The following is a 25323-nucleotide window of genomic DNA, read 5'->3' on the forward strand; positions in this document are numbered from 1 at the left end:
TCCATACAGTCCTTTCTGGTCATCATTTTAATCATTTTGCTCTTAAATTGCTGTGACTTCCCTGATGAAATCCACTTTTCTGTCTGTGAAGGTAATCTGAGCTAGAAATTCTCAGTAATCCTTATCTTGTCCTCTGTTCAGATTTTATTCATGACGACACTTGCAATTCCTTTGCAAACAATTCTTCATTGGCTTGATTTTTCTGCCTTTGTCCATGAGCTTTTAAGGTTATCTCTTCCTAGACTGCAATTTTTATCTTTGATCTCAACAGCACAAGCTGATCCAGGGTATCTACTAGTGGGTGCCCTCCAAAATGCCCTTGATATCTGCTTAGAACAGATATTATTTGGCTCAGTCAAGTCCTGCCCGGACTTTATGAGGCCCTACAAGCCCAATTAATTAGTATCATCATAATCTGAATATAGCTGATTTCTACAAAGATAACAAATGAAGCCAGCCCTGGTGGTCTAGTGGTTAAGATTTGGCGCTCTCACCACCATGGCCCGGGTTCATTTTCTGGTCAGGGAACCACAGCACCGTCTGTCGGTTGTCATACTATAGGGGCTGTGTGTTGCTGTGGTACTGAACGCTATGCCACTAGTATTTCAAATACCAGCAGGTCACCCATGGTGGACAGGTTTCAGCAGAGCTTCCAGACTGAGACAGACTAGGAAGAAGGACCTGGTCACTCACTTCCAAAAAAATTGGCAATAAAAACCCTGTGAATAGTAGCAGAGCGCTGTCTGATATAGCACAGGAAGTGAGAGGATGGCACAAAAAGACCCGGCAGGGTTCAGCTCTGCTGTACACAGGGTCACTAGGGGTCGGAATCGACTTGATGATACTAACAACAACAAATGAAGTTCCTCATGAGGCTCAAAGTGTCTGTCTGATATTTTGAAGGACACTTTCACACCAAACTGGGTTAAGGACCAGGTGATATTCTCATGGCTCCCATATTGTCCCTCCTTAGCCCTTATGGCAATTGAAATTAAATGATTATTTGTTTTTGTTTTTTTTTTAAAGATTTTATTTATTCATTTTTTTTCCCCCCAAAGCCCCAGTAGATAGTTGTATGTCATAGGTTCACATCCTTCTAGTTGCTGTACGTGGGACTTGGCTTCGGGTTGGACGGAGAAGTGGTGCCTTGGGGCGTGCCCCGGGATCCGAACCCGGGTCGCAGGCATCAGAGCGCACGCACTTAACCACCAAGCCACGGAGCCGGCCCTTAAATGATTATTTGTATAGTTACTTGCTTAATGTCTACAGACCCACTAGGCTGTTATCAGATAATAAACTTCCTTCCTTATGAAGAATCATCCCTTTTTCATAGAAAGGGATAACAAAACATAAAAAGATATGATGTTAATGCATTGAGTTATCTCACATTTAAGGTTCTCCCCTGTCTTAGTTTGGGCTGCCATAACAGAGTACCATAGACAGGGTGGTATACAGACAACAAAAATTTACTTCTCACAGTTCTGGAGGCTGGAAGTCCAAGCTCAGGGTGCCAGCTTCAGGTTCTGGTGAAGACCGTCTTGCAGGTTGCAGGCTGCCACCTTCTCCTTGTATCCTCACGTGGCAGAAAGAGGGAGCTAGCTCTCTGGCTTCTTCTTTTTTTTTTTTTAAATAATTTTTATTTATTGATTGATTTTTCCCCCAAAGCCCAAGTAGATAGTTGTATGTCATAGCTGCACATCCTTCTAGTTGCTGCATGTGGGATGTGGCCTCAGCATGGCCGGAGAAGTGGTGCATCGGTGCACGCCTGGGATCTGAACCCAGGCCGCCAGCAGCAGAGCTGGTGCACTTAACCACTAAGCCACGGGGCCGGCCCTCTCTGGCTTCTTCTAATCCCATTCCTGAGGGCTCCACCCTCATGACCTAATCACCTCCCAGAGGCCCCACCTCCTCATACCATCACATTGGGGATTAGATTTCAGCGTATGAATTTTGGGAGGACACAAAAATTCAATCCATAACATCCCCCATAATGTTTTATTAAAGTGGTTGAATGGAAGTGCAGTGTTGTGATTAAGGAAGTGGGCTGGGCAACCAGACTTTCTCCATTTGAGTTCTAGCTTTGCCATTGTGTGACAAAGTGGGTTGAATGGGTTATATAACCTCTCAATGCCTATCTTTCCTCATCTGTAATATGGGGATAATAATATTAACCTCTACCTTGTAGGGTCCTTGTAGGGGTAAAATGGGTTAATGTATGTAAAGCACTTATAAGGGTGCCTGGCACATAGTAATTACCTGTAAATGTTAGTTGTGGTTGTGTTTTCATTGTTATTATTATATCAGTGGTGCTTTCTACGGCCTATCTGCTCTCCCCATTTCACGATATTCTGTAAAAATTTAAGTGTTCCATAAAAAACTCCATGAGTTCAAAGTGCTGCCATCTTAACATGCCTGAGAAGCCCTGTTCAACCTGTTTTTCCTTACACAAAATTGGGGAGAGGGGGTAGGTACATGACATAGGAGATGGGGGCGCACATTCTTTGCTTTGCCCGAGGTCTACACTCCTGGGAAGATACTCTTCTCAAATACAGGAAAGAGAGGGTTCATCCTGCCTTTTCCTTCCATTCTCAGTGAGGTAAGATCTTACATCAGGGTGCTGGCTCCAGGTTGGGGGAGACCTCTGTTCCACACAGAAAAGTTAGGGGTAAGGGTAAATAATACTACTGAGGCAAAGCTACCACGTAGCCGAAGTTGGTAGTTCCACCCTCCTGCAAACTTGAGGTCTTTACCCTTTTGATTCTCCCCTTCCAACAGCCTATCCTGAATGTCCTCTCAAGAGAGGCACTCTTGAGTGTCATGGAGACCCTCTTCCACTTTCTCCTTCTTCTCACTCAAGGTGGTAAGGATGCAGGGCTATCACAGATGACCCTGCTCTACTGGATTATCATATTCCACTGACTTTGCCCATCCTAGTCCACTGCCCTGGCCCCAGAAACCTGGGGTCTTCCTACCTGGCTCCCAGCAGATACACACACACTACCATTTTCAGTATCTCACCAGGGCCAGGCTCTGTGTGCCTCACAATTATTTCCTGAGAAACTAATTCATACTTCTGGAGAAAGCAGAGTATTAATGGTTAAGATCAGGGGCTTCAGATCCAAGAAGACTTGAGTTGGAATTTTGGTTTGGACACAAATTGTGTGACCAGGCCAACTTGCTTAACATTTTTGAGCATCATTTTTCTTTGTAAAATGGGGATATCAATTCCTATTTCAGAGAGCAGTTGGAATAATTAACTGAGATATGTATACTTAGCACCCTTAGCACAGGCCTGGTTTACAGTAAGCAATGAATAAAATGGAAGCGATTATTGATGTTTTATGCTAATGAGAAGAATTTAGACAAAATATTCCCTCCCCTCACCTCCTCTCCTTCTACCTGATTCTGTCTTCTCTACTTGGTAAAATAACTTTTATGGAGACAATCCCTTCTATTTTGATGCCCAGAATCCCAAAGTAGGGATTCTAGTCATACAATTCCAGCCTGGGGAGCATTTTGGTGAACTAGCGAGAGCAAAGGTTGAGCAACAAGAGGTCTAGATTCTAATTCCTGCTCGGCTGCTAAAAAGTCAGGTGATTTGGGGCCAGTCATGGTCTCTGGAGGGCCATCAATTTCTTCTTCCCTAAAATGAAGAGTTGGAGTAAGATGGGCTTTTAAGTTCTTTCTATTCCAAATGCTATGATTCTATATGAAAGGGTCATAGCATAAAACGACCTTTTACTTATACTTAAGAACTTCAATGGATACATGTTTTTTTCTTCTGAGACCTCGTGTAGCTTTAACTTGCCTCACATTTTCCACCTGTAAAAGCGGTAGGTTAAGGTGGACTGTGGAGTTGGGCGTCCCGTCCTGGGTTTGGGTTTTAGCTCCACCACTTGTCTCTGGGCAAATTATATAACCTCTCTGGGCTTCAGTTACCTCATCTGTCAAATGGGGATAGACAGAGGGTAGATGTGAAGATGAAAAGAGGTGAAACACTTGGAAATATATAACCCCAAGTGCTATAGTGTAATATCCTGTAAGGCTTTAACCAGTTTTATCTTTATCTTAGTGAACTTATTTCAGAATGGCTTTCTTCATGGACTATGAATACCCTGTTATCATCTTACTGGTTCCCTCATTAACTAATGAGTTGAATAAAATCTTTCACGTGTTTCATTCTATTTTTGTAAGAGAATCACATTTTTAACTTTTTGAAAATTATTCTTTGACAGATTCTAACTCTGCCTTAAGACACTTTCCTCAATAGTTTGACGTTGGCAGAGCTTGCTTTGCTAGAAATGCTGATTAAGTTATTGAAAAAAAACAAAAACACACTGGGTTTCCATGTTTATATTTTCTGCCCTCTTCTTCCCTATGTCAGTTAGCTACAGCCAGGTCCTATGGGGGTGAGGGTGAGGAAAAATCCCTTGGAGGAGTCTCTACCCACTGGAAAAAGAAATAAGCAAGCAGCAAGATGAACCTAGCAAAGAGATACTTTCATTGTGGCCTTTACATTTATGACTAGCAAGATAATGAAGGAAGGTAATTCCGAAAGCTTTATGTCAGCTTTAACGGTCCCTCAAGCACTGAGAAAGATAATAGTCAATGGATGGTGTCCATAAGGACTTTTTCTCCTTCTCCCCTGACAGCCACTGACAGGATCATTTTGTATTTGCAACTGCTATCACTGAAGCATGGAGAAAAGGCCCTGTAAGGCCAGGAGGACGAGGGCGACTTCCCTGCATGGATCTCTATTGTCATCACTATGGCAATAATAGTTACTATAATTTTCATTCTGCTTTTCTATAGAATGTCTACTTTGTGGCGCTCAAGGCTATGGGATCTGGGTCACATAAATTCACACTAGCATAAAATCATGCTTTGTAATCTTGCAAGAGTATTTTATAAAACTGCAAAGAGAACCTATGTAACAAGATAAAAATAATTACCAATGCAGGTCACTTGACTAATACAGTTATTTATGGGATGCTAATAGCTTTTCAGAGGCTTTCAGATACAGTGTCAATTTGACAGTCGTTTTTTTCTCTCCCCGTTTGGACTGTTAAAACACTGCCAGTTTTTCTCCCAAAGGACATGGCTTATCATGGCGGGGGTTCGGGGTGGGTGTGGGGGGTTGGGGAATGTAAATTAATTGCAAATCAGCTCTCAGTCATCGTCTGGTAGTTTCACTTTATTATTCGCAATTAAATCATGAGGACAGGAGCCATGCCTTCCGTTTCATTTATGCACACCCTCATCTCCTAAGACTGCGCTCTGCACGGAGCAATGTTTCAGTGTTCTTAGTTTCCGGACAGGCAGCATTAGAGACATCTAACACTTCCAAAGTAGACTTTGCAGAAAGAGCCTCTGTGAATGAAGCAGGCTCGGAGGCTCACAGGTGATCTTAGGATGGGATGACAAATCTCTAAGAGGGGCCTCGAAGTCGGGAGAAAACAGTTGAAGACAAAGAAAAGGCGTCCAGAGAAAAGAGATGAAAACGAGAAGGACAAGCAAAAAGAAACAAAGCCAGCGATTGAACGGACTAAAGAAAGAAAAATAACAGAAGAGGTACACAAAACGAAAGGGAAAGACGCGCGCCTGCAGCTACACAGACAGAAAGGGAGGGACGGAGCGCGGAGGGGCGGAGACTACAGCCCCCAGAATCCCTTGCGCCCCCCCCGGGCGTCAGTCTCCTAGGCAACCCCGGTAAACAAGATGGCGACCTCCGGGAGAGATCCCCAGTGGCTGATGCCTCCCTCTCTCCAGGGAGGCTTAGGTGGTTCACGAACTGAAGCCCAGTCGATACTGTTGCGCTCAGAAAAAGACCGTCAGTCTTGCTGGTCTTTTATCCCCATGGGGCAGAGACCGAAAGGTACTATCCGCAAAGCCTCCTCCTACCTGCTTCGGCAGCTCGTTCGCCGCTACCAGGAGTCGGACGCGGACAGAGAGGAGGACGAGGACGAAGGCGAGGGCGAGGGCGAGAGAGAAGTGGAGTCCGAGGAGTTCTCAGAATCAGAAATGCTGAATTTGCAGGTGTGCCTTCCCCACCACCGCTCACCCCCCTCGCTCCCTTCTCCAGCCGTCGGGCCCTGCTCTTTCAGCGGCAGCTCCCAGACGCACCCCGTAGCAGCCCGCGGCTCACCGCGTTCCTCGGGATCTCGCCTCCAGGGGCGCCTCTTCCTGACCGCTCTGAGGCTCCCCCTCTCTTCTTCCCATTTCTGTTACCCCGTTTCCTTACCCCTTGCCTGAAATATCTCCAAGTATCTCCATTATTTTTCATGAGCACATTTGGTTTCTTAAGAGGCAACTTAACACAGCGTCGTTATGAAAAAGTATCTATCTATTTATTTGGGAGTTACGGTAACTTTTGCAAAATTATACCTTCACAGTAGTGCATATATTGTCAATAGGCAGAGTTTGTCTTTGGCATCCCCTACACACTCCCCCACTTCTAGTCCCTTCATCCTTCTTCCACCAGGAAAAAAAATTACTCACTTGAAATAATCTAGTGGAAGAAATAATCTAGTCGAAGAAATAAAAAATTCTTCCTCAAAGACTGACTTAAAAGATTAGTGTATTACTTCTGCCAGGGGCATATGACGCATTATACAAGCAACATAGACCCCCCAGGAAGGAGCCATAGAGTGTTCAAACAGCCAGCTCACTGTGGGAGTATTTTAGCATGTGGGGAATGTTCCCAACATTTCCATGTGTATTGCCTAGGTTGGGGCTTTGCCTTTCATATTAATACAAATTACCCCTTTTCTACAATACCTTTTCTAACCACCACCCAATCCCACTTGTTTCGTACACTTATCGTCTTCCTGCTCCTTCCTTAGCCCGTTGCCTGTCTTCTTGTCTCTTTCCACTTCTCATCACTTCACCTCCTTCTCTTGGCTTTTAATATATTGTTTGCTTTCTTTCAAAAACATAAATTGATTTGCTTCCTTTCAATAAACTATTAGGTTTTTCCTTTGTCTTGGCTGCCAGGAAACTCAGAATCAATATTTTTCTTAATTTCAATAGTTTTTCTTTTTTTTTTTTTTTTGTGAGGGAGATCAGCCCTGAGCTAACATCCGTGCTAATCGTCCTCTTTTTGCTGAGGAAGACTGGCTCTGAGCTAACATCTATTGCCAATCCTCCTCCTTTTTTTCTTCCCCAAAGCCCCAGTAGATAGTTGTATGTCATGGCTGCACATCCTTCTAGTTGCTGTATGTGGGACGCGGCCTCAGCATGGCCGGAGAAGCCGTGCGTCGGTGCACGCCGGGGATCCGAACCTGGGCCGCCAGCAGCGGAGAGCGTGCACTTAACCACTAAGCCACCGGGCCGGCCCTCAATAGTTTTTCTTTAGATTAGGTTTTTCTCTCCCTTTTCCTTCATAGTATAAATTGCTTCAAATTTTTTTCAGAAGTAGATATAATACAGAGAAATCGAATGTTTCCAATATCCCCATTCTGTAACATTCTTCTGGCTTCCCCTCTTTGCATCTTTGCACCTTTTGTAGTCATATTTCCTCCTTGAGCCCGAACATGTTTCTCTTTGTGATGCCTGCTGTCTTTCACAAAGTCCTTTCTTCATTTGTCCTATTTCTTCTTATTCTCCCCTCTGTAACTTGCAATGTTTTCTGTTACTCTGATTCTGCCATTAACCACTTACACTCTTCCCATACTTGGGTTTCCTTCTTTCATAATGTTCTTTTGCTCACTTTCAATATTTGGCCCATTTTTTCCACCCTCATCCCCCATTTTGTCTTTCCTCTTCTTCTACCTCCTTCTACATGGGCTAGTTACATTAGTTTTGCTTAAAGTGAACCACAGAAAAGTATTACTTATTTTGTTCATCTTCTGTTGTTTTGCTTTGCTACTCTTAATAGTGACTGTTGCAAAACTGTAGCAGTGTTTTTAGAACTTTGAGATGTTTGTGTGGTTTCCACCAGCTTCCACCCCAGAGGAATTCACAAATGAATCAACAGTTTACTTTATTATTCTAATTAACGCGTGCTCTTCGGCTGCGGGGTTCATTAGTACCGTTGTTAATCTGTCTTCAGTACGCCATTAACAAACTGTTGAGGCGGTTGACTTGAACTAGTTATTCTTTTTGGCTTGTAGGCAGCGTGTGGAAAAGGTTTATTATTTCTTCCATTTACGTTCTAAATATTAATATTTATTTTGTGTTTTCACATTCTATTTTAGCTTTTTACAGTTTCTCAATTACTTTTAATATGCTGAATAGACTGAAAAGTTTTAAAAGGAAACATTTGGACTCTGATGTTCAGTGATTTATTTTCCGTATCCTAGCCTGGTGAAGATTTACAATGCTATCATGGTCACAATGATTATTGAGGGCCTTATCATGCAATTAGCCTCAGACTTCAAAAGCCCTTATGAACTTAAGCGAGGTAGTCCAGACCAGCTTTTCAGAATACTGCCTTTGGAATCAAAGATTTTTGTAAAGCCTTTTGTTAGTTATGAGGTTTTGAGCAACTTACTTCACCTCTCTCTGTTTCATCTGTAATATGGTAATTATAATAATACCTGTCTCATGGGAGAGTTGTGAGAATTAAATGAGATCCTGTATGTAAAATACTTAGCATAATATATTATTTATACTGTTACCAATACAAATAATTTACATGCTTTTATCTGCTAACTACAGTTCATTAAGTGATTTAATTAATTTAGCCTTCATTGAACAAACATTCATGGAATGGTTGCTATGTAGGGAGCACTCTTTGACTACATAGGGCAGTAGAAGTGTCTGGGCCCATGATGTGTGTCTGATGCGTGAAAACCACTTTTTGCCGGGAACTTAATGTGGGTAATAATGCCTACTCTTTGGATAGTTATGAAGATTGAATTTATTGACAAACTCTATGTTAAAGTTCTTAATATAGTGTCTGATACAGAGTAGGCTCTCAAAAAATTATAGGTGTAATACTTAATAGCAACAGTAGTGATAGAAGAAGAAGAGAACATGATTAAGGACATACATGGCCCCTGCTCTCAAGGTGAGATAAGAATGTGAGTAAATCGTAGCTATTCAGCATGTGGCAGAGATCATGGAAGACTTCAAGGGAAGTACAACCTTGTCTGAGTGGACAGGTGGTGTGTGGGCAGGCAGATGGCAGCTTTTCCTGCTGATGAGTTATAGGTGAGAGCAGCTGAGGTGGGGGCCAGATTGTGAAGGGCGCTGTGCTGTTGTATGGACTGTGGATTTGAGTCTCTAAGCAGTGAGGAACTGCTCTGGTGGCTGAGATGATAAGACTGGAAGTAAGGAGATCAGTGAGAAGCCTCTAGCAACACCTATGGGGGAGAGACAAGAGTCTGGATTAAGGTGGTGGGAGTGGAAAGGAAGCTAAAGATGAAGATATATTTCAAATATTTAAGATGGGACAGTTACTAATTGATTATTAGAAGTCCGGGATGACTGTTAGGTCTATGGTATGGTCTGGGAGGATATTAAGGCCATTAACTACAATAGGAAACATGATATATCAATCACAGGATTCTGGAAGTCAGGGGAGGGAATCTCAGACTAGAAGACCTGGGAATCATCAGCACTGGAGTCCATGAGATCATCCAGGAAGAGAAGAGAGGAGACGAGGAGGGCCAAGGAAAGAAGCCTGGGGATACAGGTATTTAAGTGGCTGGCAGATGAGGAGGAATCAGGGAGGGAAACTGGAAAGGACTGGTAAGAGAAAAAAAAGAAGAAACAAGAGCCATATGATAAGGAAACCAAGGCAAGAAAGAGTCTTGAGAACATGGGAATGGGCTGTGCTGCCAGCAGGTTGGGTGGGAGGGGGCCTAAAAATACTCGTTAGCTTTGCCTATTTGAAGTTCATGGCAGACCTTGCCCGTGTGGTTTTTGTGATGTGGCGAAGGCAGAGGCCTAACTGAAGTGAGTTGAAGAGTGAATGAAGGTGAGGAGAGGAACTAACAGATAAAAAAGCAACTCTGGAGGAGCTTGGTTTTTAAGGGAAACTATAGCTATAGCTGCAGGAACATGCAGGACTGAGAGAGCCTTTTTAGGACAGAAGAGACTCACATACTTGTATAGTTGGAGAAGTGACAGGTTGGAGAATGACTGGTTGAAATCACAGGCAAAAGAGGGCAAAACTGATAGTCCCTGAGGAAACAGAGGGAATGGGGCCCTGAGTGTGGAGAAGGAGAGGCTTCCTCTGAGACTTGAGTGAGAAGCATTAGGACTGGCGCAGAACATTGAGAGAGTTAATGTCTGATCATTTCTACTTTGCCTCAGAAGTAGAAGGGAAGGGCATCAGCTGAGAGTGAGGACCAAGGAGTGGAGGCACCGGACAGATTGAGGGGAGGGATGAACACCTGACTAGCCAAGGTGGGGAGTTGAAAGGCAGCCGACGAACAATGGGAGACTATCTCATAGCATCAAGGTGGAGCTAAGAGTTACCTTTAGAGTGGCACCAGCATGCATGGGTGTGGGGCCCTTCCCAGCCCGCTCAGCAGCTCAGGGCGAGGAGTAGGTTCATTAAGTCCTTTAACTCATATTGGAGCGCCTGCCATGCACTAGGTGCTGTATTCCCCCCTTCCCACTTTATGTTCAGCTATTTTGAACTCTTTGTAGTTCCCCCAATGGGCCATGGTCATCTTTGCCTTTGGGATTTTGTACATGTTGCCTCTTTTGCCTGCAAGACCCTTCTTGGCCCTCTTTTCTGCCCTTTCTTCCCCTTTGCCGGAATAACTCACAACTTTGGGTCTCAATTTAATCACTCTTTCCCCCCTCTAAACTCCTATTGCCACTAGAACCGAAGTAAAATGGGCGCACTGCTTGCAGTCAAAGTACTCTGCTTACCTCTACTGTAATATTTATCAAACTCCTGAAATTGCTTGTGTACTTGTCTGTCTCCCAGATTGAACTGTAAATCCCTTAAGGATAGGCACCATGTCTTATTCATAATTCTATCCACTGAGTGTAGCATAGTGGCTGGCATGTGCTTGGCATGCTCTAAAGATTTTTATCCCAAATGAATGATGAGCATGACACAGTCCCTGCGTTAACGCGGTAGTTGATTGTGAACTTGATTCAGGTTTGGGTATGTATGCAGTAGTTGCAATCAGAGGACAAGAAATCAGAGACTTGAGGGCAGAGAGACACTGAAATTGTCCATGGGATACCCAGTACAGAAGGAAATATAGTTAGGAGGGGACAGATAGACTCTGAGAGAGGGAAGGATGAATAGACTGGAGATTTTGTTGTTTTGTTAAAGAACAAGTTCAATAGGTGTTGGAAAGGTTGAAGGATAGGCAGTTGTGGAATCGGAAAGTGGAATACGGGGGTCTGAGGTTTCTAGGGTGGAGCAGTTTAGCATGATGAGTAGGTCCAGGGCATGGCCAAGGGAGTGAGTGGCTGAAGTTGGGCGGAGACCATTTGTAAGGTGTCTGGAGTTGGGAAGGTAAAGAAATGTGTGTATGTGCATGTGCTTGGAGTAGAAGAGGTATTGAATGGCCGTCTTTAGGGATTCTGAAGCCACCCAAGATAGGGATAGGGCTTGTAAACGTCTGAAAGTGACCAAAGACCAGAAGGGAAAGGCATGATACTGACAAATGGCAAGAACCTCAAAGGAGATGTGATGGGGGGTCTTGCACTGGGGATCTGGGAAAATGCTGACAGTGTGACCTGTGTCCATATCAATGGCTATATTGAAAAACAGACATCCACCTACTATAAGTAAGAGATGCAATACCTTCTCATTTCTAGGAAATGGAGGGGATGGGTCAGGTAAACTACAGAGGTTTAGAGGGAAAGTTTTGGAGGGAAGATAATGCTCCCCCACCTCTATTCTTTCCCAGGTCTTATATAAGAAATTGGAACTTTATTTATAAAAGTAAATATCTTTCCCCCATCTTGTGAACAAGTTGATTGGTATGGATGAATGAAACATTAAGATATGGGATTTTTGACTTCATCAATTAGTAGTAACAACTGTCATTTATTGGGAACACTTGCTGTGTTCCAGGCATTGTGCTAAGAGCTTTACGTACACTTTTTTTTTTTTCATTCTCCTCAAAACGTTAAAAGAAAGGAATAACATTTCCTATTTATAGATGAAGAATATGAGGCTCAGAGAAAACTTTACCTCCCTAAAGTCATGCATCCAAAATGGCAGATCCTGGGTTCTACCCAGGCCTGCCCAGCCACAAACCCTGAGTGCTATCTCCTTGTGGGCAATAATTTGCTTCCCTCGGGTAGGGGAAATTTGGGGGAAAGAAACTCTGTACAATAGCACCAGCCTACATACTTATGTCCTCAGTACTAGCAGTCTGAGCAGCACTGTTGGTCTGTGAATTAATATAGAAGACCTGGAAAAGGGTATTTTGCCATCATAGTCCAAATGCTAGTCATGGTTAGCTATACTGGTGTGACTGGTGTGATTACTGTATTTTGTGTCCTTGTGCTGATGTCATTGTTAATGTGTTGGTCATTATGGAGTTGAAGACAGCACAAACATAGCACTGACCCACCTGTTATCTCTTCTGTCTGTCAATGTTGGGGAAAGGGCATATCAGGCCACCACTGGTCTGTGGATGTCTACAGACCAAGGGCTAACCTCCTTATGGAAATGATTGTTACCCTTTTAATAAATCTTACAAATTGTATTAATCCAGCAAAATTAGACAATAGGAAGTGAACTGGGGACCTGTTTTCTCCAGCAAGGATACCAGATCTAGAGAAGTAATTGCCTTAATTTGATGTAATGATATTTGGGATGTGGACAAGCAGTCAAGTGTAGTGGTTAGAATTGCCCTGGAGTCAGACAGATTTGGGTTTGTATTCTGGCTCTGTCACATACTAATTATGTGGTTTCAGGCAAGTTAACCTCTGTAAGCCTTAGTTTCTTCATCTGCAAAATGGAGCTAAGAGTACCTACCTCAGGGTTGTCAAGAGGATTAAATGAGTTTATCCATTGAGAGCTCTTAGCACAGTGCCTGGAACAGAGAAGCACTCGATCAGTATAGCTATAATTACTAATGCTGATGCTTCTACTGCTGTTGTGTTCATTCCACTTTGAATACCTGATGCAAGTGACTACCTAAAAATTCAGTGGTAATAAAAACATTGATTTGATAGGTATTTATTTAATTATTCATAATATGTATGTGTTCTCAACACAGAATTTTCTTTGGGGCTGATAAATTTGGGAGGGCTCAGCTCCTGGATATGTAACATAGTAAATAAACGCTGGATATGACAAGGTAGATTGTTCCTTTTCCAATAGAAGTCCTTTCTTTGTCCACGTCTCTGGATTTTTTGCAGGAGGAATTTGACGGAGTCCTGAGAGAGGAGGTCGTGGCTGAGGCACTTCACCAACTGGGTCGCTCAGGCCCTGGGACTGAGCAAGTCTACCTCAGTCTAACTTTATCAGTGAGTATGACAAGATTGCCATTGGCTGGCTATATCTTGACACTGGTTGGACCATATCCATTTTCTCTGGTACTCATAGCTTTTGTGGTGGTCCCAAATTTCAGAGTCTTGCGTTTGCTGGAGACTGGCAAAAAGAGTTATTTGTATAAATGTTAGACATCAAAGAGCCTGACCAATCCGGCAATCAGCCTTCCAAATTCCTTTGTTTCCATTCCCTTCACAGTCTATTTGTTTCATCTTAAGTAGTCTATATTATAGTAATCAATGCCTTCTTTCCAGAAGGTTGAATTTGATGCTGTAAAACCAATCAAAAACTCTTTAAGAATTTTTCTCTCTGATCAGTGCCAGGACTTAAATTTATATCTGAATCCAAGGGAACAAAGTATTCTGGTATTGACTTTTCCCCCTCTAAGCATGTCAAGAAATAAGTAGCTTTGAGCTATAGCTTACTTTCCAAAAGATACCTATTATTAAAGAAAAAAATACATTGTTATTTATCAATTTTCAAGATTTTGATACTAGCACAAAATCTTGGCTCTAATTTTATCATAAAAGAAGCTATAAGAGCAGAGTACTCTGAGTATTTTAGCTTTTTTCCTTCTTTTGTTTCTCTTTAGTCCTAGAAAACTAATTTAACTCTTTTTGCTTCCTTATATTGTAAAGCATTAAATATTCCTTGGAGATCTACTGGTAAATGCAGACACGTAGGTGAAAAAAAGCACACTGAAATTTTGCTATAGCACCATAATTTGGCAAAGTGTATATAATTCATAACAAGGCTATTTTGTCTTGGATTTGAACTAGTCAACTATCCAAGAAATGTTAAGCTCTTTTCACTCATGCTAGTTCCGTGGTGTCTCCTTTGGGGACAGTATATTAAGGCTCTAATCTTGTACTATTTTCACTTTATAACGTTTTATGAATGACTCAGCCAGTCAGGCAATAACATACAGGGAGCAGCACCCTGTGTGCATTGCACTGTTAGGCGTTGGAATGGTAGATAATTCCAGCAGCCACTACGTCCCACACAAGTCCCTTTCAATCAATATTCTACTTATATACATAGAGCTATGCCTTAAATTGATCTATAGAAAAAAAAGCAATCCTTTAAATCTGATTTCAGCTGGATGGATTGAAGCTTAACTTACTTTGCAGACACATGCAGGCACTGACCTCCTTACCTTTGAGATATTACATGTTGAATTACATTGCCTTAATAACGTGTCTTACTGAATACACTTTCTCATGGTTGCCTGGTTTCGTGATTTTTTCCCCCTTATATCTTATTTATGTTACGTGTTATTTTTTACTTTCTCTTATTACGTGTGTACCCAGCTTTTCTCCTCTCAAAGTTATGTTTCTTAAGGGCACTATATAGCTCTGTTCCATCATTGTATTTCTCATCACGCTAAGCACAAGGCCTTGTGTATAGTAGATTTTCAGTAAGTATTTATTTGTTTCTGTTCTAGTGGCCTTCATTAAACATTCTTATCATTATTGTATTTGAGAACTTGCTTATAATGACATTTCATTAGTTGGCTTTTTCTGATTCTGACATAACAACATAAACCAGTGATATGAGTCTGTTCCAAGGGACAAATTCCCCTCCAGCCCCTCTTGAAGTTCACTAGAAGCAAGTGTAGGGGAGGAAGAACTATTCCTCTACCCTCTAGGTCCTTCTGGCTGGTCTAAGAATTAAATTGACATGAGACAGGATAACAGGAGAAAATCAAATAAAGTTTAATAACATGTATACATGGGAGAGACCCAGGAAAACTGAATAACTCACCAGAATGGCAGAAGCCACCACCTTAGATACCATTTTCAGCTAAGGACAAAGGAGGAAGTTGGGGGTATTGGTTTGAGACTTCAAAGGGGAGGAAGGCAATTCACATGGAGACGGAAAAGCAAATGTTTGGTAAACAAATGTTTGCTGGGCCATCTGTAGACAATGTGACTTGAGAGAGAACTTTGGTAAAAATGGGCTTAGCCAGGATCCTCCCAGTCTATCCATACCCAGAGTTATCTATGGTGATGGCCTGTCCTGGGACAGGCCTTCTATCTTAAATTCTTCCAAGCAGTTAGGGGAAAGATCAAAGTTTCTTTCAGAGTCTTTTGTCCTTAAAAATAATCAAGCCAAAGAGACACATTTTGGGGTGGCAAATTCTGACCCCCTACACGAGATTTCATAGAAAGAGCGTCAGACAAGGATTCAGGAGACTTGGATCTACTTCTCTATCACTGATTTGCTATGTGATTTTAGGCTATTTACATACCTCTTTGTATCTCATATTCCTCATCTCTAAATTGGGAATAATCTGCCCTAGGGATCTCAGGTTTGTTTGATCAGATGAGATTATCGTGTGAGAGCTTTGAAAATGAACCCTGTGAAAATGTAGGTGGTATTGTTATTAATGTTCTTCTGATTAGGTGTGAGCTCTCTTTAACATTTCATTTAAATTCTAGACATTTGCTTTTCCTTTTCTTCTACTAGACAAAGGCTTTGGCTTTATTGCTATTATGTGTTTTTTTTTTTTTTTAAACATAAAACTCTGCTCTAAAGGTCTCCACGACACTGCCTTTTCATGTTGTGTTTCTTCTTGCTAACAACACTAATTTTCTAAGCTATTATTTTCTTCAGAGGAATGCGTTTTTTGATGGTGTGTGTAGTCTGTTTTGAGATCCTATTAGTAGTAGGCTTCAGATTTTGTTCTCTCACTTCTACCATACTTTTGAAAGAAATTCTGGATTTCTTTTGTCAACCATTATTTCCAGATATTGCGAGAAGGCTAGTACTAACCTGTTAAAACAACATTAAAGTCTTTTATCTTTTATTTTCTCAGGGTTGTGATTTAATTGACGTTAGCATTCTCTGTGGATATGTTCACCTACAGAAATTGGATCTTTCAGTAAATAAAATTGGAGGTATGTAATTATTATTCTAGTAAATTGATGGATCACTGAATTATTTCAAAATTTAAGCTTTGCCGTATGTAATATAGTTTAATACTACAAAACTTGATATAAGTACTATTGTGGATCAATTTACATATTGATCCTCTGCTTTCCCTGTAAAAAAGGCGTCAATGACTAGTGATAAAGAAAAAGGCACAGGTCAGCAAACATGCCATCTTATGTTATGGTTGAGAGGCACTCAGTGATATTGAAGAGTATCAGATGGAATGTTTGCTTTGCTTTTTCCTTTTAAGAGATGAATCGTTACTTCTTTAATACTTCCTGAATATTTTATGATTCTCTTTTCTTTCCCTCTATTAGTTTGTTCAGTGTAGATGAATTAGTCCTGTTTTGTTTTTCCTTTAATGGATTCTTTTCTTTATTTTGCATTTGCATCTACATTTTAATCCTGGCTAGCTATTTCCGTTCTTCCTATTTGAGCACCAGGGATTCACAAATTAATTTTTCCCCTCTTCTTGCTGTCTCTCTGTATCTAGTTGATTCTTTTAACTCTAACTCTGCCATGTGTAGTTCTATTTAACGTATTTGTTGTGACACCTTGCTCACATTTAGTGAAATTAGTCACAGTTTCTTCAAAGCTTGATCCATGTTTCTAATTTTCTGATCTTATTTGAAGTTAAAGTGTACAATTTCTTTTCTTTCGACTTCTAGGGAAGGAAGCAAATCCTTTTTTCTGATCTGCTTTCTTCACTGATAATCTGTCTACTCACTTCTTTAGCCTGTCTTTTTTTATGACAATTGAATATTGCCGATATGGTCTTCTCTGGCTCATTTTTAAATTTTTCCATTCACATGACTGCAATAATTAAAATCCACTTTCATTTCAATGACTAAGAAATATTCTAGTATATATTAATTCTTAAAATGCTACTGTTTTTGAAATTTTTAAATTTTTTTTCTAGTTTTATAAAACTTTCTAATGGAAACTTACAAACATGTACACAAGTAGAGAGACTACTGTAGTGAATATTCAGGTTCAACAGTTATCAGCCCCTGGCTCATGTTGCTTTATCTGTACCTCTCTGCCCCCATTCCCCAGAGTTATTTTAAAGCAAATGCCACATATCGTATCACTGGGAAGACTTTTTTAGTGTTATTGGGAGGAGCTCTCCCTGCACCCCACACCTCCTAGGATGGTTTCATTTACTGGATAAGGAATTGCAGTGTGGTGGGTGTCTTCAACAATGCTTAGTGCTAGTGAAGAGGAAAATGTGGCTTCATACCCTTGCTGCTTGAGCAAGGAGTCCACAGTTGGCAGTGAAGCTTTCATCTTCAGATCAGTCTTTAATCTTTTATGGTCCATTTTATTAACTCATCAACCATTTGAGAACCTACTGTGTATAAGTACAGTATATTTCTCTTTTTGTGAGGACAGCTTTATTGATGATCTGGTGTAGACCGAATTTCAACTTGCATCAGAATCAGCTGGTGGGGGGAGAGGTGCTGTTGAAACACGGATGGTTGCGCCCCACCCTCGTGGTTCCTCATTCGGTAGATTTGGGGTGGGACTTGAGAATTTGCGTCTCTAATTAGTTCCGCGGTGAAGCTGGCGCTGCTGGTCCAGGACCACACTTTGAGGACCACGAGTGGAGACATGAGGAGCTCCTGCCACCTGGTGGACACAGAGGTCACTACACTGAATAGGGAATTAAGGGGGCTGCCAGAGTTAGAAGGCCAGCAACCCAGAGCATGGATTTTTTTTGTCGGTGATTTGAAAGCATTGGCCATCTACAAAGTATGAAATGTACCTGCCATCTCTTTATCTAAGTGGTGGTTGCTACTTCTGCTTCAATACAGAACTCCATAGTACAGCACTTACCTGCCCACAGAAAGATCATCTCCAAGGGGGTCTGGGGGCTGGTGGAAATTAATAGTTGAGACCACTCCTGACAGACATGGAGCTGACCTCAGAATGAACAAATAGGCAAAACTTGTAAAGCCATGACAGTTTCTCCTTAGGATTCCCCTAACAGGCAGCCTTCCTGGGTTCACTCATTAATTCCCACCCAAGTGTTGATATTTCAATGTATCGTCCCTCCTAGACTGATTCCATAAGAACGACAGGCTAGGGCTGGCCCCGTGGCTTAGCGTTAAGTGCGCGCGCTCCGCTGCTGGCGGCCCGGGTTCGGATCCTGGTGCCCACCGACGCACCGCTGCTCCGGCCATGCTGAGGCTGTGTCCCACATACAGCAACTAGAAGACTGTGCAACTATGACATACAACTATCTACTGGGGCTTTGGGGGAAAAAAATAAATAAATAAAAATTAAAAAAAAAAAATACAACAGACTAAAGAAGGATGTGGTTTACACCAGACAAGTGAAGTAGAAATCAGGATATTCTGGCTTCAGTGTCCCTTGAGAAGGAAAAGTGTTGTGGGGGGCATGGGGGGCCAGGTGACCCTCACATTGCTTGTTCCACCTACTCCAGGGCACGGCCCCAGCTGCTCGGCCTTGCTTCCTTCTCCTGGGCTGGATGTGTCTTTGCCACCTGGTCAAAGGTAGAAGCACTTTGCTTGGCTTCAGGTGTGGAGGCTCCATTCACCCACCAGGGGCATCCTCTGAGGGGCTGTAATCGCTGGTTCTATGATCTAGAATGAGAAGAGAAGGAGACATTATTATTACCATTTTCAGGTGGAGAAACAAGTCACAGGCTGTAAGCTCTCGTCATGTGATTCTTCCTGAGCCTTTCCCTAATTCGTCCTGCTGCCCCCAAGTGCGTTTGCTGGACAGTGACAGAGAAAGGCAACACAATTCTTCACCGTTTTAATGCTTTATATGCAGTTTCTTTAGGAGTGAATATTAGCGGTATAGTCCTTTACTTAGTATTCGAGGTTCAGAATATTTGCTTGGGATAAAATGCAAAATCAGACATACATTTGACCCAATCCAGAGTCAAAGTAAAATAATAGCAATAATTTAAATCACTTCAAATAATTAGTGAGGTTTAGGATTAAGTCCAAGTAAAACAAAATTTAATTTATAACGAAGAAAGTTCTCTAATTGTGGCATTTTCAATCTTTCTGAAAAGACCTAATTCAGTTATTTAGGGACTGATTTTCAAGAGGATTATCTAAGGCATTAGTTTCTTGTCTTTTCCTCTGTGGCTAGCAATTTTTGAAGCTTTTGTCTGTTAGCAGCTTGGGGGAGGGTGAACTGGGACACAGAGGTGGCCTCAGTCATCTTTTACTTGGCTGTCTTGGAAAGAGGGGGATGGAAGAGGTGGGGAGGCCCTGGGGAAGAAGGTTAAATTATGGGCTCATGGAGAGTTTTCCACACTGTGTGCGTGCAGTGTGTGTATTTGTGTGTTTCACACACTCCTGTTTTTACTCATATCACTCATCTGGAATAAAGATGTGCTTACATCTGGCATAATTAAAAATTTTTCTGCTGGAGCATATGCTGTTTTTAACGACTTTATCTAATTTTTATTTTATTGGCTTACCTTATTCTTTCTTTATTTTTCCCCCCAGATTTATCTTGTGTGAGTTGTATGCCTTATCTTCTGGAACTTAATGCTTCTCAAAATAAACTGACTACATTCTTCGATTTCAAGCCACCCAAAAATCTCAAGGTAGACTTTATCAATACACTGACTACATATGTTAACTAGTTTGCAAAGTACAGTAATAAGCAAAACAGCACTAAAATAGAGAATTCAGAAAGAATAAGATGTAGGGGTAAATAGCATAAGTATCTGAAAAGAAATTAAAAAGGAGAAGGATTTGTGTATCATTTATTTTGGAAAAGGGAGATGGTCTATGAACAGAATCTTTTTAGGAATCTTTGCTAAACCCTAGTGTTCAAACCGAAGAACTAGCTTCCTTCCATTCTCTCTCCCTTACCTAAATACTAGCTATTATTTGTATATTTTTATTATAGCAAAACAACTTTGTACCCCAAAAATCTGTACAAAGTGTCCTGGGGGCTCATATTTTGCCCCTTTATTTATCCAAGCTTTAACTTTTTTAGAAAGCAGCGCTCTCAGATCTTCATTCTTGCTTCTCTGCACTTGCTTTTGCATTTCAGAGGCAGAAATGAACTCTGTGCACAGTGGTTGGTGGAGCAGCTTGCTGTGCTGTAGAGTGCTGTGTCTCACGCTTTCGTGTGCACGTGGGTAGATTGGGGTTCTTGTGAAAATGAGCTTCTTGACCCAGTAGGTCTGGGGTGGGGCCTGAGACTGTGATTTCTAACAACCTTCCAGGCAATACCATTGCTGCTGGTGCATGGACCATACTTAAGCAGAGAGGTCATAGATTAGTGGTTCCCAAGCTTTTCTGCACATTGGAATTACCCAGGGAGTTTTAAAAACCCCTGATGCCTGGATCCCACTGCTAGAGATTCTGATTCAAGTGGTCCAGTGTAAGGCCCGGGCGTGGGAATTTTTAAAAGACAACCAGGTGTCTCTAAAGTGCTGACAAATTTGGGATCATTGCCATAAGCTTAGGATTAGTGCTGTTCTATTGGACTCAAATATTTCATTAAAAAGTTATTTTTAGGAATTGATATCAACTATTGCCTTTTATTATCCATTAGTTTTATTTTATTTACAAACCAAATTAACTTAGATGCCAAGTATTCTGCCGGGGCTTGCACAAATACGTAAATCTGTTTGAAATCAAGAATCTGATTCCTCCCTCCTGCCAGTGAGACACACCCTTCTTAATTTTTCTTCTATTGTTTCACATCACTCCGTTTTTATCAGTAGTGTGTTTTTTCTTTTTGAAATTATATTTCTTGCCAGGGTGGTATTCCTTTGTCCAAATAAGCCACACGAGGTGCCTGTTTGTACTCCCTGTGGGGCCACATGGTCTCTAGGTTCTCGGGAATTGTATTTGCAGGGCTGTTTCAACTCTCCCTCCTTTGCTGTCCCATTCCGCCTTGCTCTAAACCACAGGGAATCAGCATGACCCCTTCCCTGGAAAAACCTTCCTTGGAGTTTCTTTCATTCACACCCTTACCTTACCCCCTCCCAAAAAGACTCCACCAACGAACAAAAACAAATCAGAAACCCCATCTTTAAGGTTCCGAGCTCCCTTGTACGTATTGATAACTTTAGAGAAGTGCCCAGAGCAAATGTACTGACAACTTTAGAGAAGTGCCCGGAAAGTGCCAGACGGCCCTGAGGAGGTGCTTCAGCCCCCTGGGAACCCCCTGTGAACCCTCTGTGAACCTGGGAGGGGAACGATTAAGGCTTTCCGATGTTTTCAGTGCATTATCTTATTTAATCCTCCCAATAAAGCTGTGAGGCAGCTGGAATGGTCCCATTTTACAGATGAGGACATTGAAGTATAGAAAGGTTAAGTAACTTATTTAATCTTTGCTGAGAGCCAGCAGGACTGGGATTGACCCAAAGCCTGTATCTTCCCAGTAAATCAGGCTTGTGTACAACGTCCCACGCTCTCGGAAAGCTCTGCTTCCTTTTCACTTATTATCTTGAGCCTTGAGCCACCAACCAGAGAAAGCATACATTTCCTAAAGAGCAGGGGCTTGGTCCTGCCCTCTTTGTATTTCCTAGAATGCTTTTGTTCTTAGTAGGTGCAGAAGGTTCATTTGATTGATGAGTACTTCCTGCAAACCTTGGATTCCAATGGAACTCCCAGTGGGAGTCAGAGCGATACCAAAACCCATTTAAGGTCTCTCAACAGACCTAATATCATAGGTTGAGAGAAGGCATAGTACTGGCATGTAGCCCTGACAGTGGTGTAGTTGAATGGATAGCATGAGCAGACACCAGCTATGGCACAAGAGTGAAAGGTGTTGATGAAAAAAGTGTCGAATATAAGTAAGCTCAGATAATTATAAATTTATTTCTAGTCCATCATTATTTCATAGGAAAAAAAAATGAATGTGAAACTTCATTACATCATGCCAAACTGACTTCTTATTTCAGTTATGGTATGCATTTTACATAGTTGAAATTTGTATACGCATGAAATTTTGTGTTCTGATTTTTTTTTTTACTAACAGTATTTTGCACATTTCTACTTTTTCACATGGCCCACACACTTATATTTTACTGTGTAGTCCTGTTACTATATCGTAACCAACTTAACCTGCTTTCTACTCTTGCCACTTGAGTCGTTTCCAATTTTTTTTTTAATATTTCAAGTTTTTAAAGTTTTTAGTATTTAAAGTATTTAATATTTAGTACATTGATAAAATAATCTTAGTACGTTTTTGAGGATGGAATCACTGTTTTAAAGGGCACAAGAAGATAAGAATAGTGCTTATTATATAGTTGCTTGATAGTTTTCCAGAAAATGATTACGATGTAACCAGCAAGTTATTGATGCAGCATTTCAAAAAGTTGGGTTTTTCTTTCCTTTTTTAAAAAAGAAATTGTTTTTGTTTATCTTTTGCCAGTAGGTGAATAATTAAACAAAAATACTTAATGTTGCTTTTCTTTAGTCTCATATTTTTGAGTAGGAACAACTGATGTTGCTGAGAATGCTTTCCTAAAATAGTCAGTTTTGAGAAAGAGTGTTAAGTTGAAGAGGTGTGGCCTGAGGGATGAATAAGAAAGATTTTTCTGGCATTTAGGGGGTGGCATGGGAGAATATATTGAGATAGAAATAGAAATGGCAAAGAAAAGGGACACAGGATATGCATATAAACTAAGTGAATAGAGTTTACAAGGCATTAGAGAAAATGAAAGGAATGGTGGTAACTAAGGGTGAAATTGAGGTAAATCCTGAAGAAAGATCAAGAAAGTTTAAAATTAATGCTGAAAATGGAGAGAATTACAGCAGGAATTGGAAGCAATGGGGTTGTGGGGATGTCTGCCCAGCTACGAAGTCTCCTCTTCAATCTCTCTCAAGGGACAGACAAGGATCCCAGTTAGAAAATGATTCAATATTAGTAAATATGATAGCCTTAGTGTATTTTCAATAATGCATTCTAACCCCACATCCAGAAATACATTCTTCTTGTGCAATTAATTATTGTGGTTAAGATGAATGAAAAATAAAGTGTGATATATTATTCTCTTTTTCTCATCAGAAGGTGGATTTTTCCTGCAACCAAATTTCTGAAATGTGTGATTTGTCGGCATACCAGGCTCTCACTAAACTAATTTTGGACAGTATCCTTTGAATGAATAAAGGGGAAAATTTGGTTAATAGGGCCATTAATAAATATGTACCAGCTGACAGACTAGTACCAGATAAGCAATTTACTAGAGATGTGTGGCTCATTTAAATGATTAAGAATTGATATTCACAAAATGAGGAAAGATATTTTATTTACCAAGGAGTGGGATTGCAAGTCAAAGCTTGCCAAGAGCATCTTCTACCCGAAAAGCTAAGTAAGACAGTTATTCTTCTGATAAAAGGAGGCTTATTTTTAATTCTAGAGCCAGATAAGAAGTTCTGTTTTAACTGACTCCTTTTCAAATTTACTTAAACTTCTGCCCTATTTTCTATAAATTCAGTAGCTGAAAATCCAGATATAGCGAAAAGGAAAATTAGTGATTATTTCACAAAAGAATTCATACTAAGCTTTCTTGAAATAACAAGCTTCTGTGTGTATTTAAAATGTGCATTCATAAAAAAAAAAAAGCAAAACCAACAACTTTTGATTAGCAACCAACTTCAGGAACATATCTATTGCATGAGTCAGGCTCCCAATTAGACAGCACCTACTTTCAAGTAGGCGGCACACTTTAGCTTCTGGAGCCTAGGGGGTTAATTGGGGATCTGTGAGTTTAATGAGCTCGAGTCTTTTCTTTACACCAGGGGGCTGATGTTCTCTGGGAGATGAGGGAGCAGCACCTTCTCTTTCTCAGTAAGCATCTTTCTACCCACCTGAGGATTTTTCACGGCAGAGTGGAGAGGAATTGATTGCCCTTGGGTGCCTCATTCCAGGGATGTGGCAGCAGCTAGTATACACTACACCTGTAATAGGGCTGAGATGTGAGGAGAACAGGAGGTACATTTTCTTGAAGACATATTTTATAGGAAAAAAACCTTTATTCATATATGATGGAAAGCTTAGGACACAGCGCCACTCTTTTTAGAACTTATGTGTGAAAATGAGCAACGAGTGGACATTTAGATGGTGCTCTCAAAAGGAGAAGTTCTCCTGAACGTAGCTAATGAGAAAATGAAATGTTTTGATGACAAACTAAACGTCGTATACATTAGCAGCACCTGTCCATAGAACCTCACTTGATGCTTGACTGTCATCTATATTGAATTCACAAAGAGATAGAGTCTGACAGCCCAGAAGCCGTGTGGCTCACAAATCCACTCATCTCAGGCCATCTAGCAGAATGCTGCTCAGGGAGGACCAGCAGCATCAGCGTTGCCCGGAACTTGTTAAAAATGCAGACTCTTGAACTTGACCCCAGACCTATGAAATCAGAATCTGCAATTTTTTTTTTTTTTTGAGGAAGATCAGCCCTAAGCTAACATCTGATGCCGATACTACTCTTTTTTTGCTGAGGAAGATTGGCCCTGGGCTAACATCTGTGCCCATCTTCCTCTACTTTATATGGGACACCGCCACAGCATGGCTTGACAGGTGGTGCATTGGTGCGTGCCCGGGATCGGAACCTGCAAACCCTGGGCCGCTGAAGCAGAGCGTGCACACTTAACCGCTGCGCCACCGGGCCGGCCCCCAGAATCTGCATTTTTAACAAGACTCCCCCCCCCAAGTGGTGTGAATGCACATTACAGCTTGAGAAGCACTGGTCTAGAGGTCAGCTGCCCCCCTAAACTCTTACCGGCCAAAAGAGATGGAGATCCAGAGCCCCTTCGAGTCTTCAGGGTACCCTGAATGAGGATGGTGACATGACAGTCTGGAGTTTGACAGTCTGAGCTCTGTCTCAGAAAAATATTCTTGTATGTACAGCATGGAATTGCCAGAGAAAACAACTCTACAATATTTTGGACTCAAACAAAGAAGGCAGTTTAAAACATTTCTATCATGAGAGTCTTAATTTCTATATG

At 41.3% G+C, this 25323-nt stretch overlaps 1 protein-coding gene across 4 annotated transcripts in view; it reads left to right on the plus strand.

Annotated features, from left to right (window-relative positions):
- Window positions 1–5718: 5718 nt before the first annotated feature.
- LRGUK (leucine rich repeats and guanylate kinase domain containing) overlaps window positions 5719–25323 on the plus strand; it is a 109858-nt gene continuing 90253 nt past the window's right edge. For 3 of the 4 annotated variants that reach the window (XM_087430902.1, XM_004430835.3, XM_087430880.1), the window contains exons 1-5: window positions 5719–6036; window positions 13291–13398; window positions 16242–16323; window positions 19846–19946; window positions 23375–23456. In XM_087430902.1, the coding sequence (XP_087287028.1) occupies window positions 5719–6036; window positions 13291–13398; window positions 16242–16323; window positions 19846–19946; window positions 23375–23456 (691 nt within the window). The remainder of the gene's footprint in view (window positions 6037–13290; window positions 13399–16241; window positions 16324–19845; window positions 19947–23374; window positions 23457–25323) is intronic. The other variant, XM_087430886.1, reaches the window with a different exon arrangement.

Source organism: Ceratotherium simum, chromosome 1 (assembly GCF_057802395.1).
Source record: "Ceratotherium simum simum isolate JZ-2026a chromosome 1, ASM5780239v1, whole genome shotgun sequence".
Classification (NCBI taxonomy): Eukaryota; Metazoa; Chordata; class Mammalia; order Perissodactyla; family Rhinocerotidae; genus Ceratotherium; species Ceratotherium simum.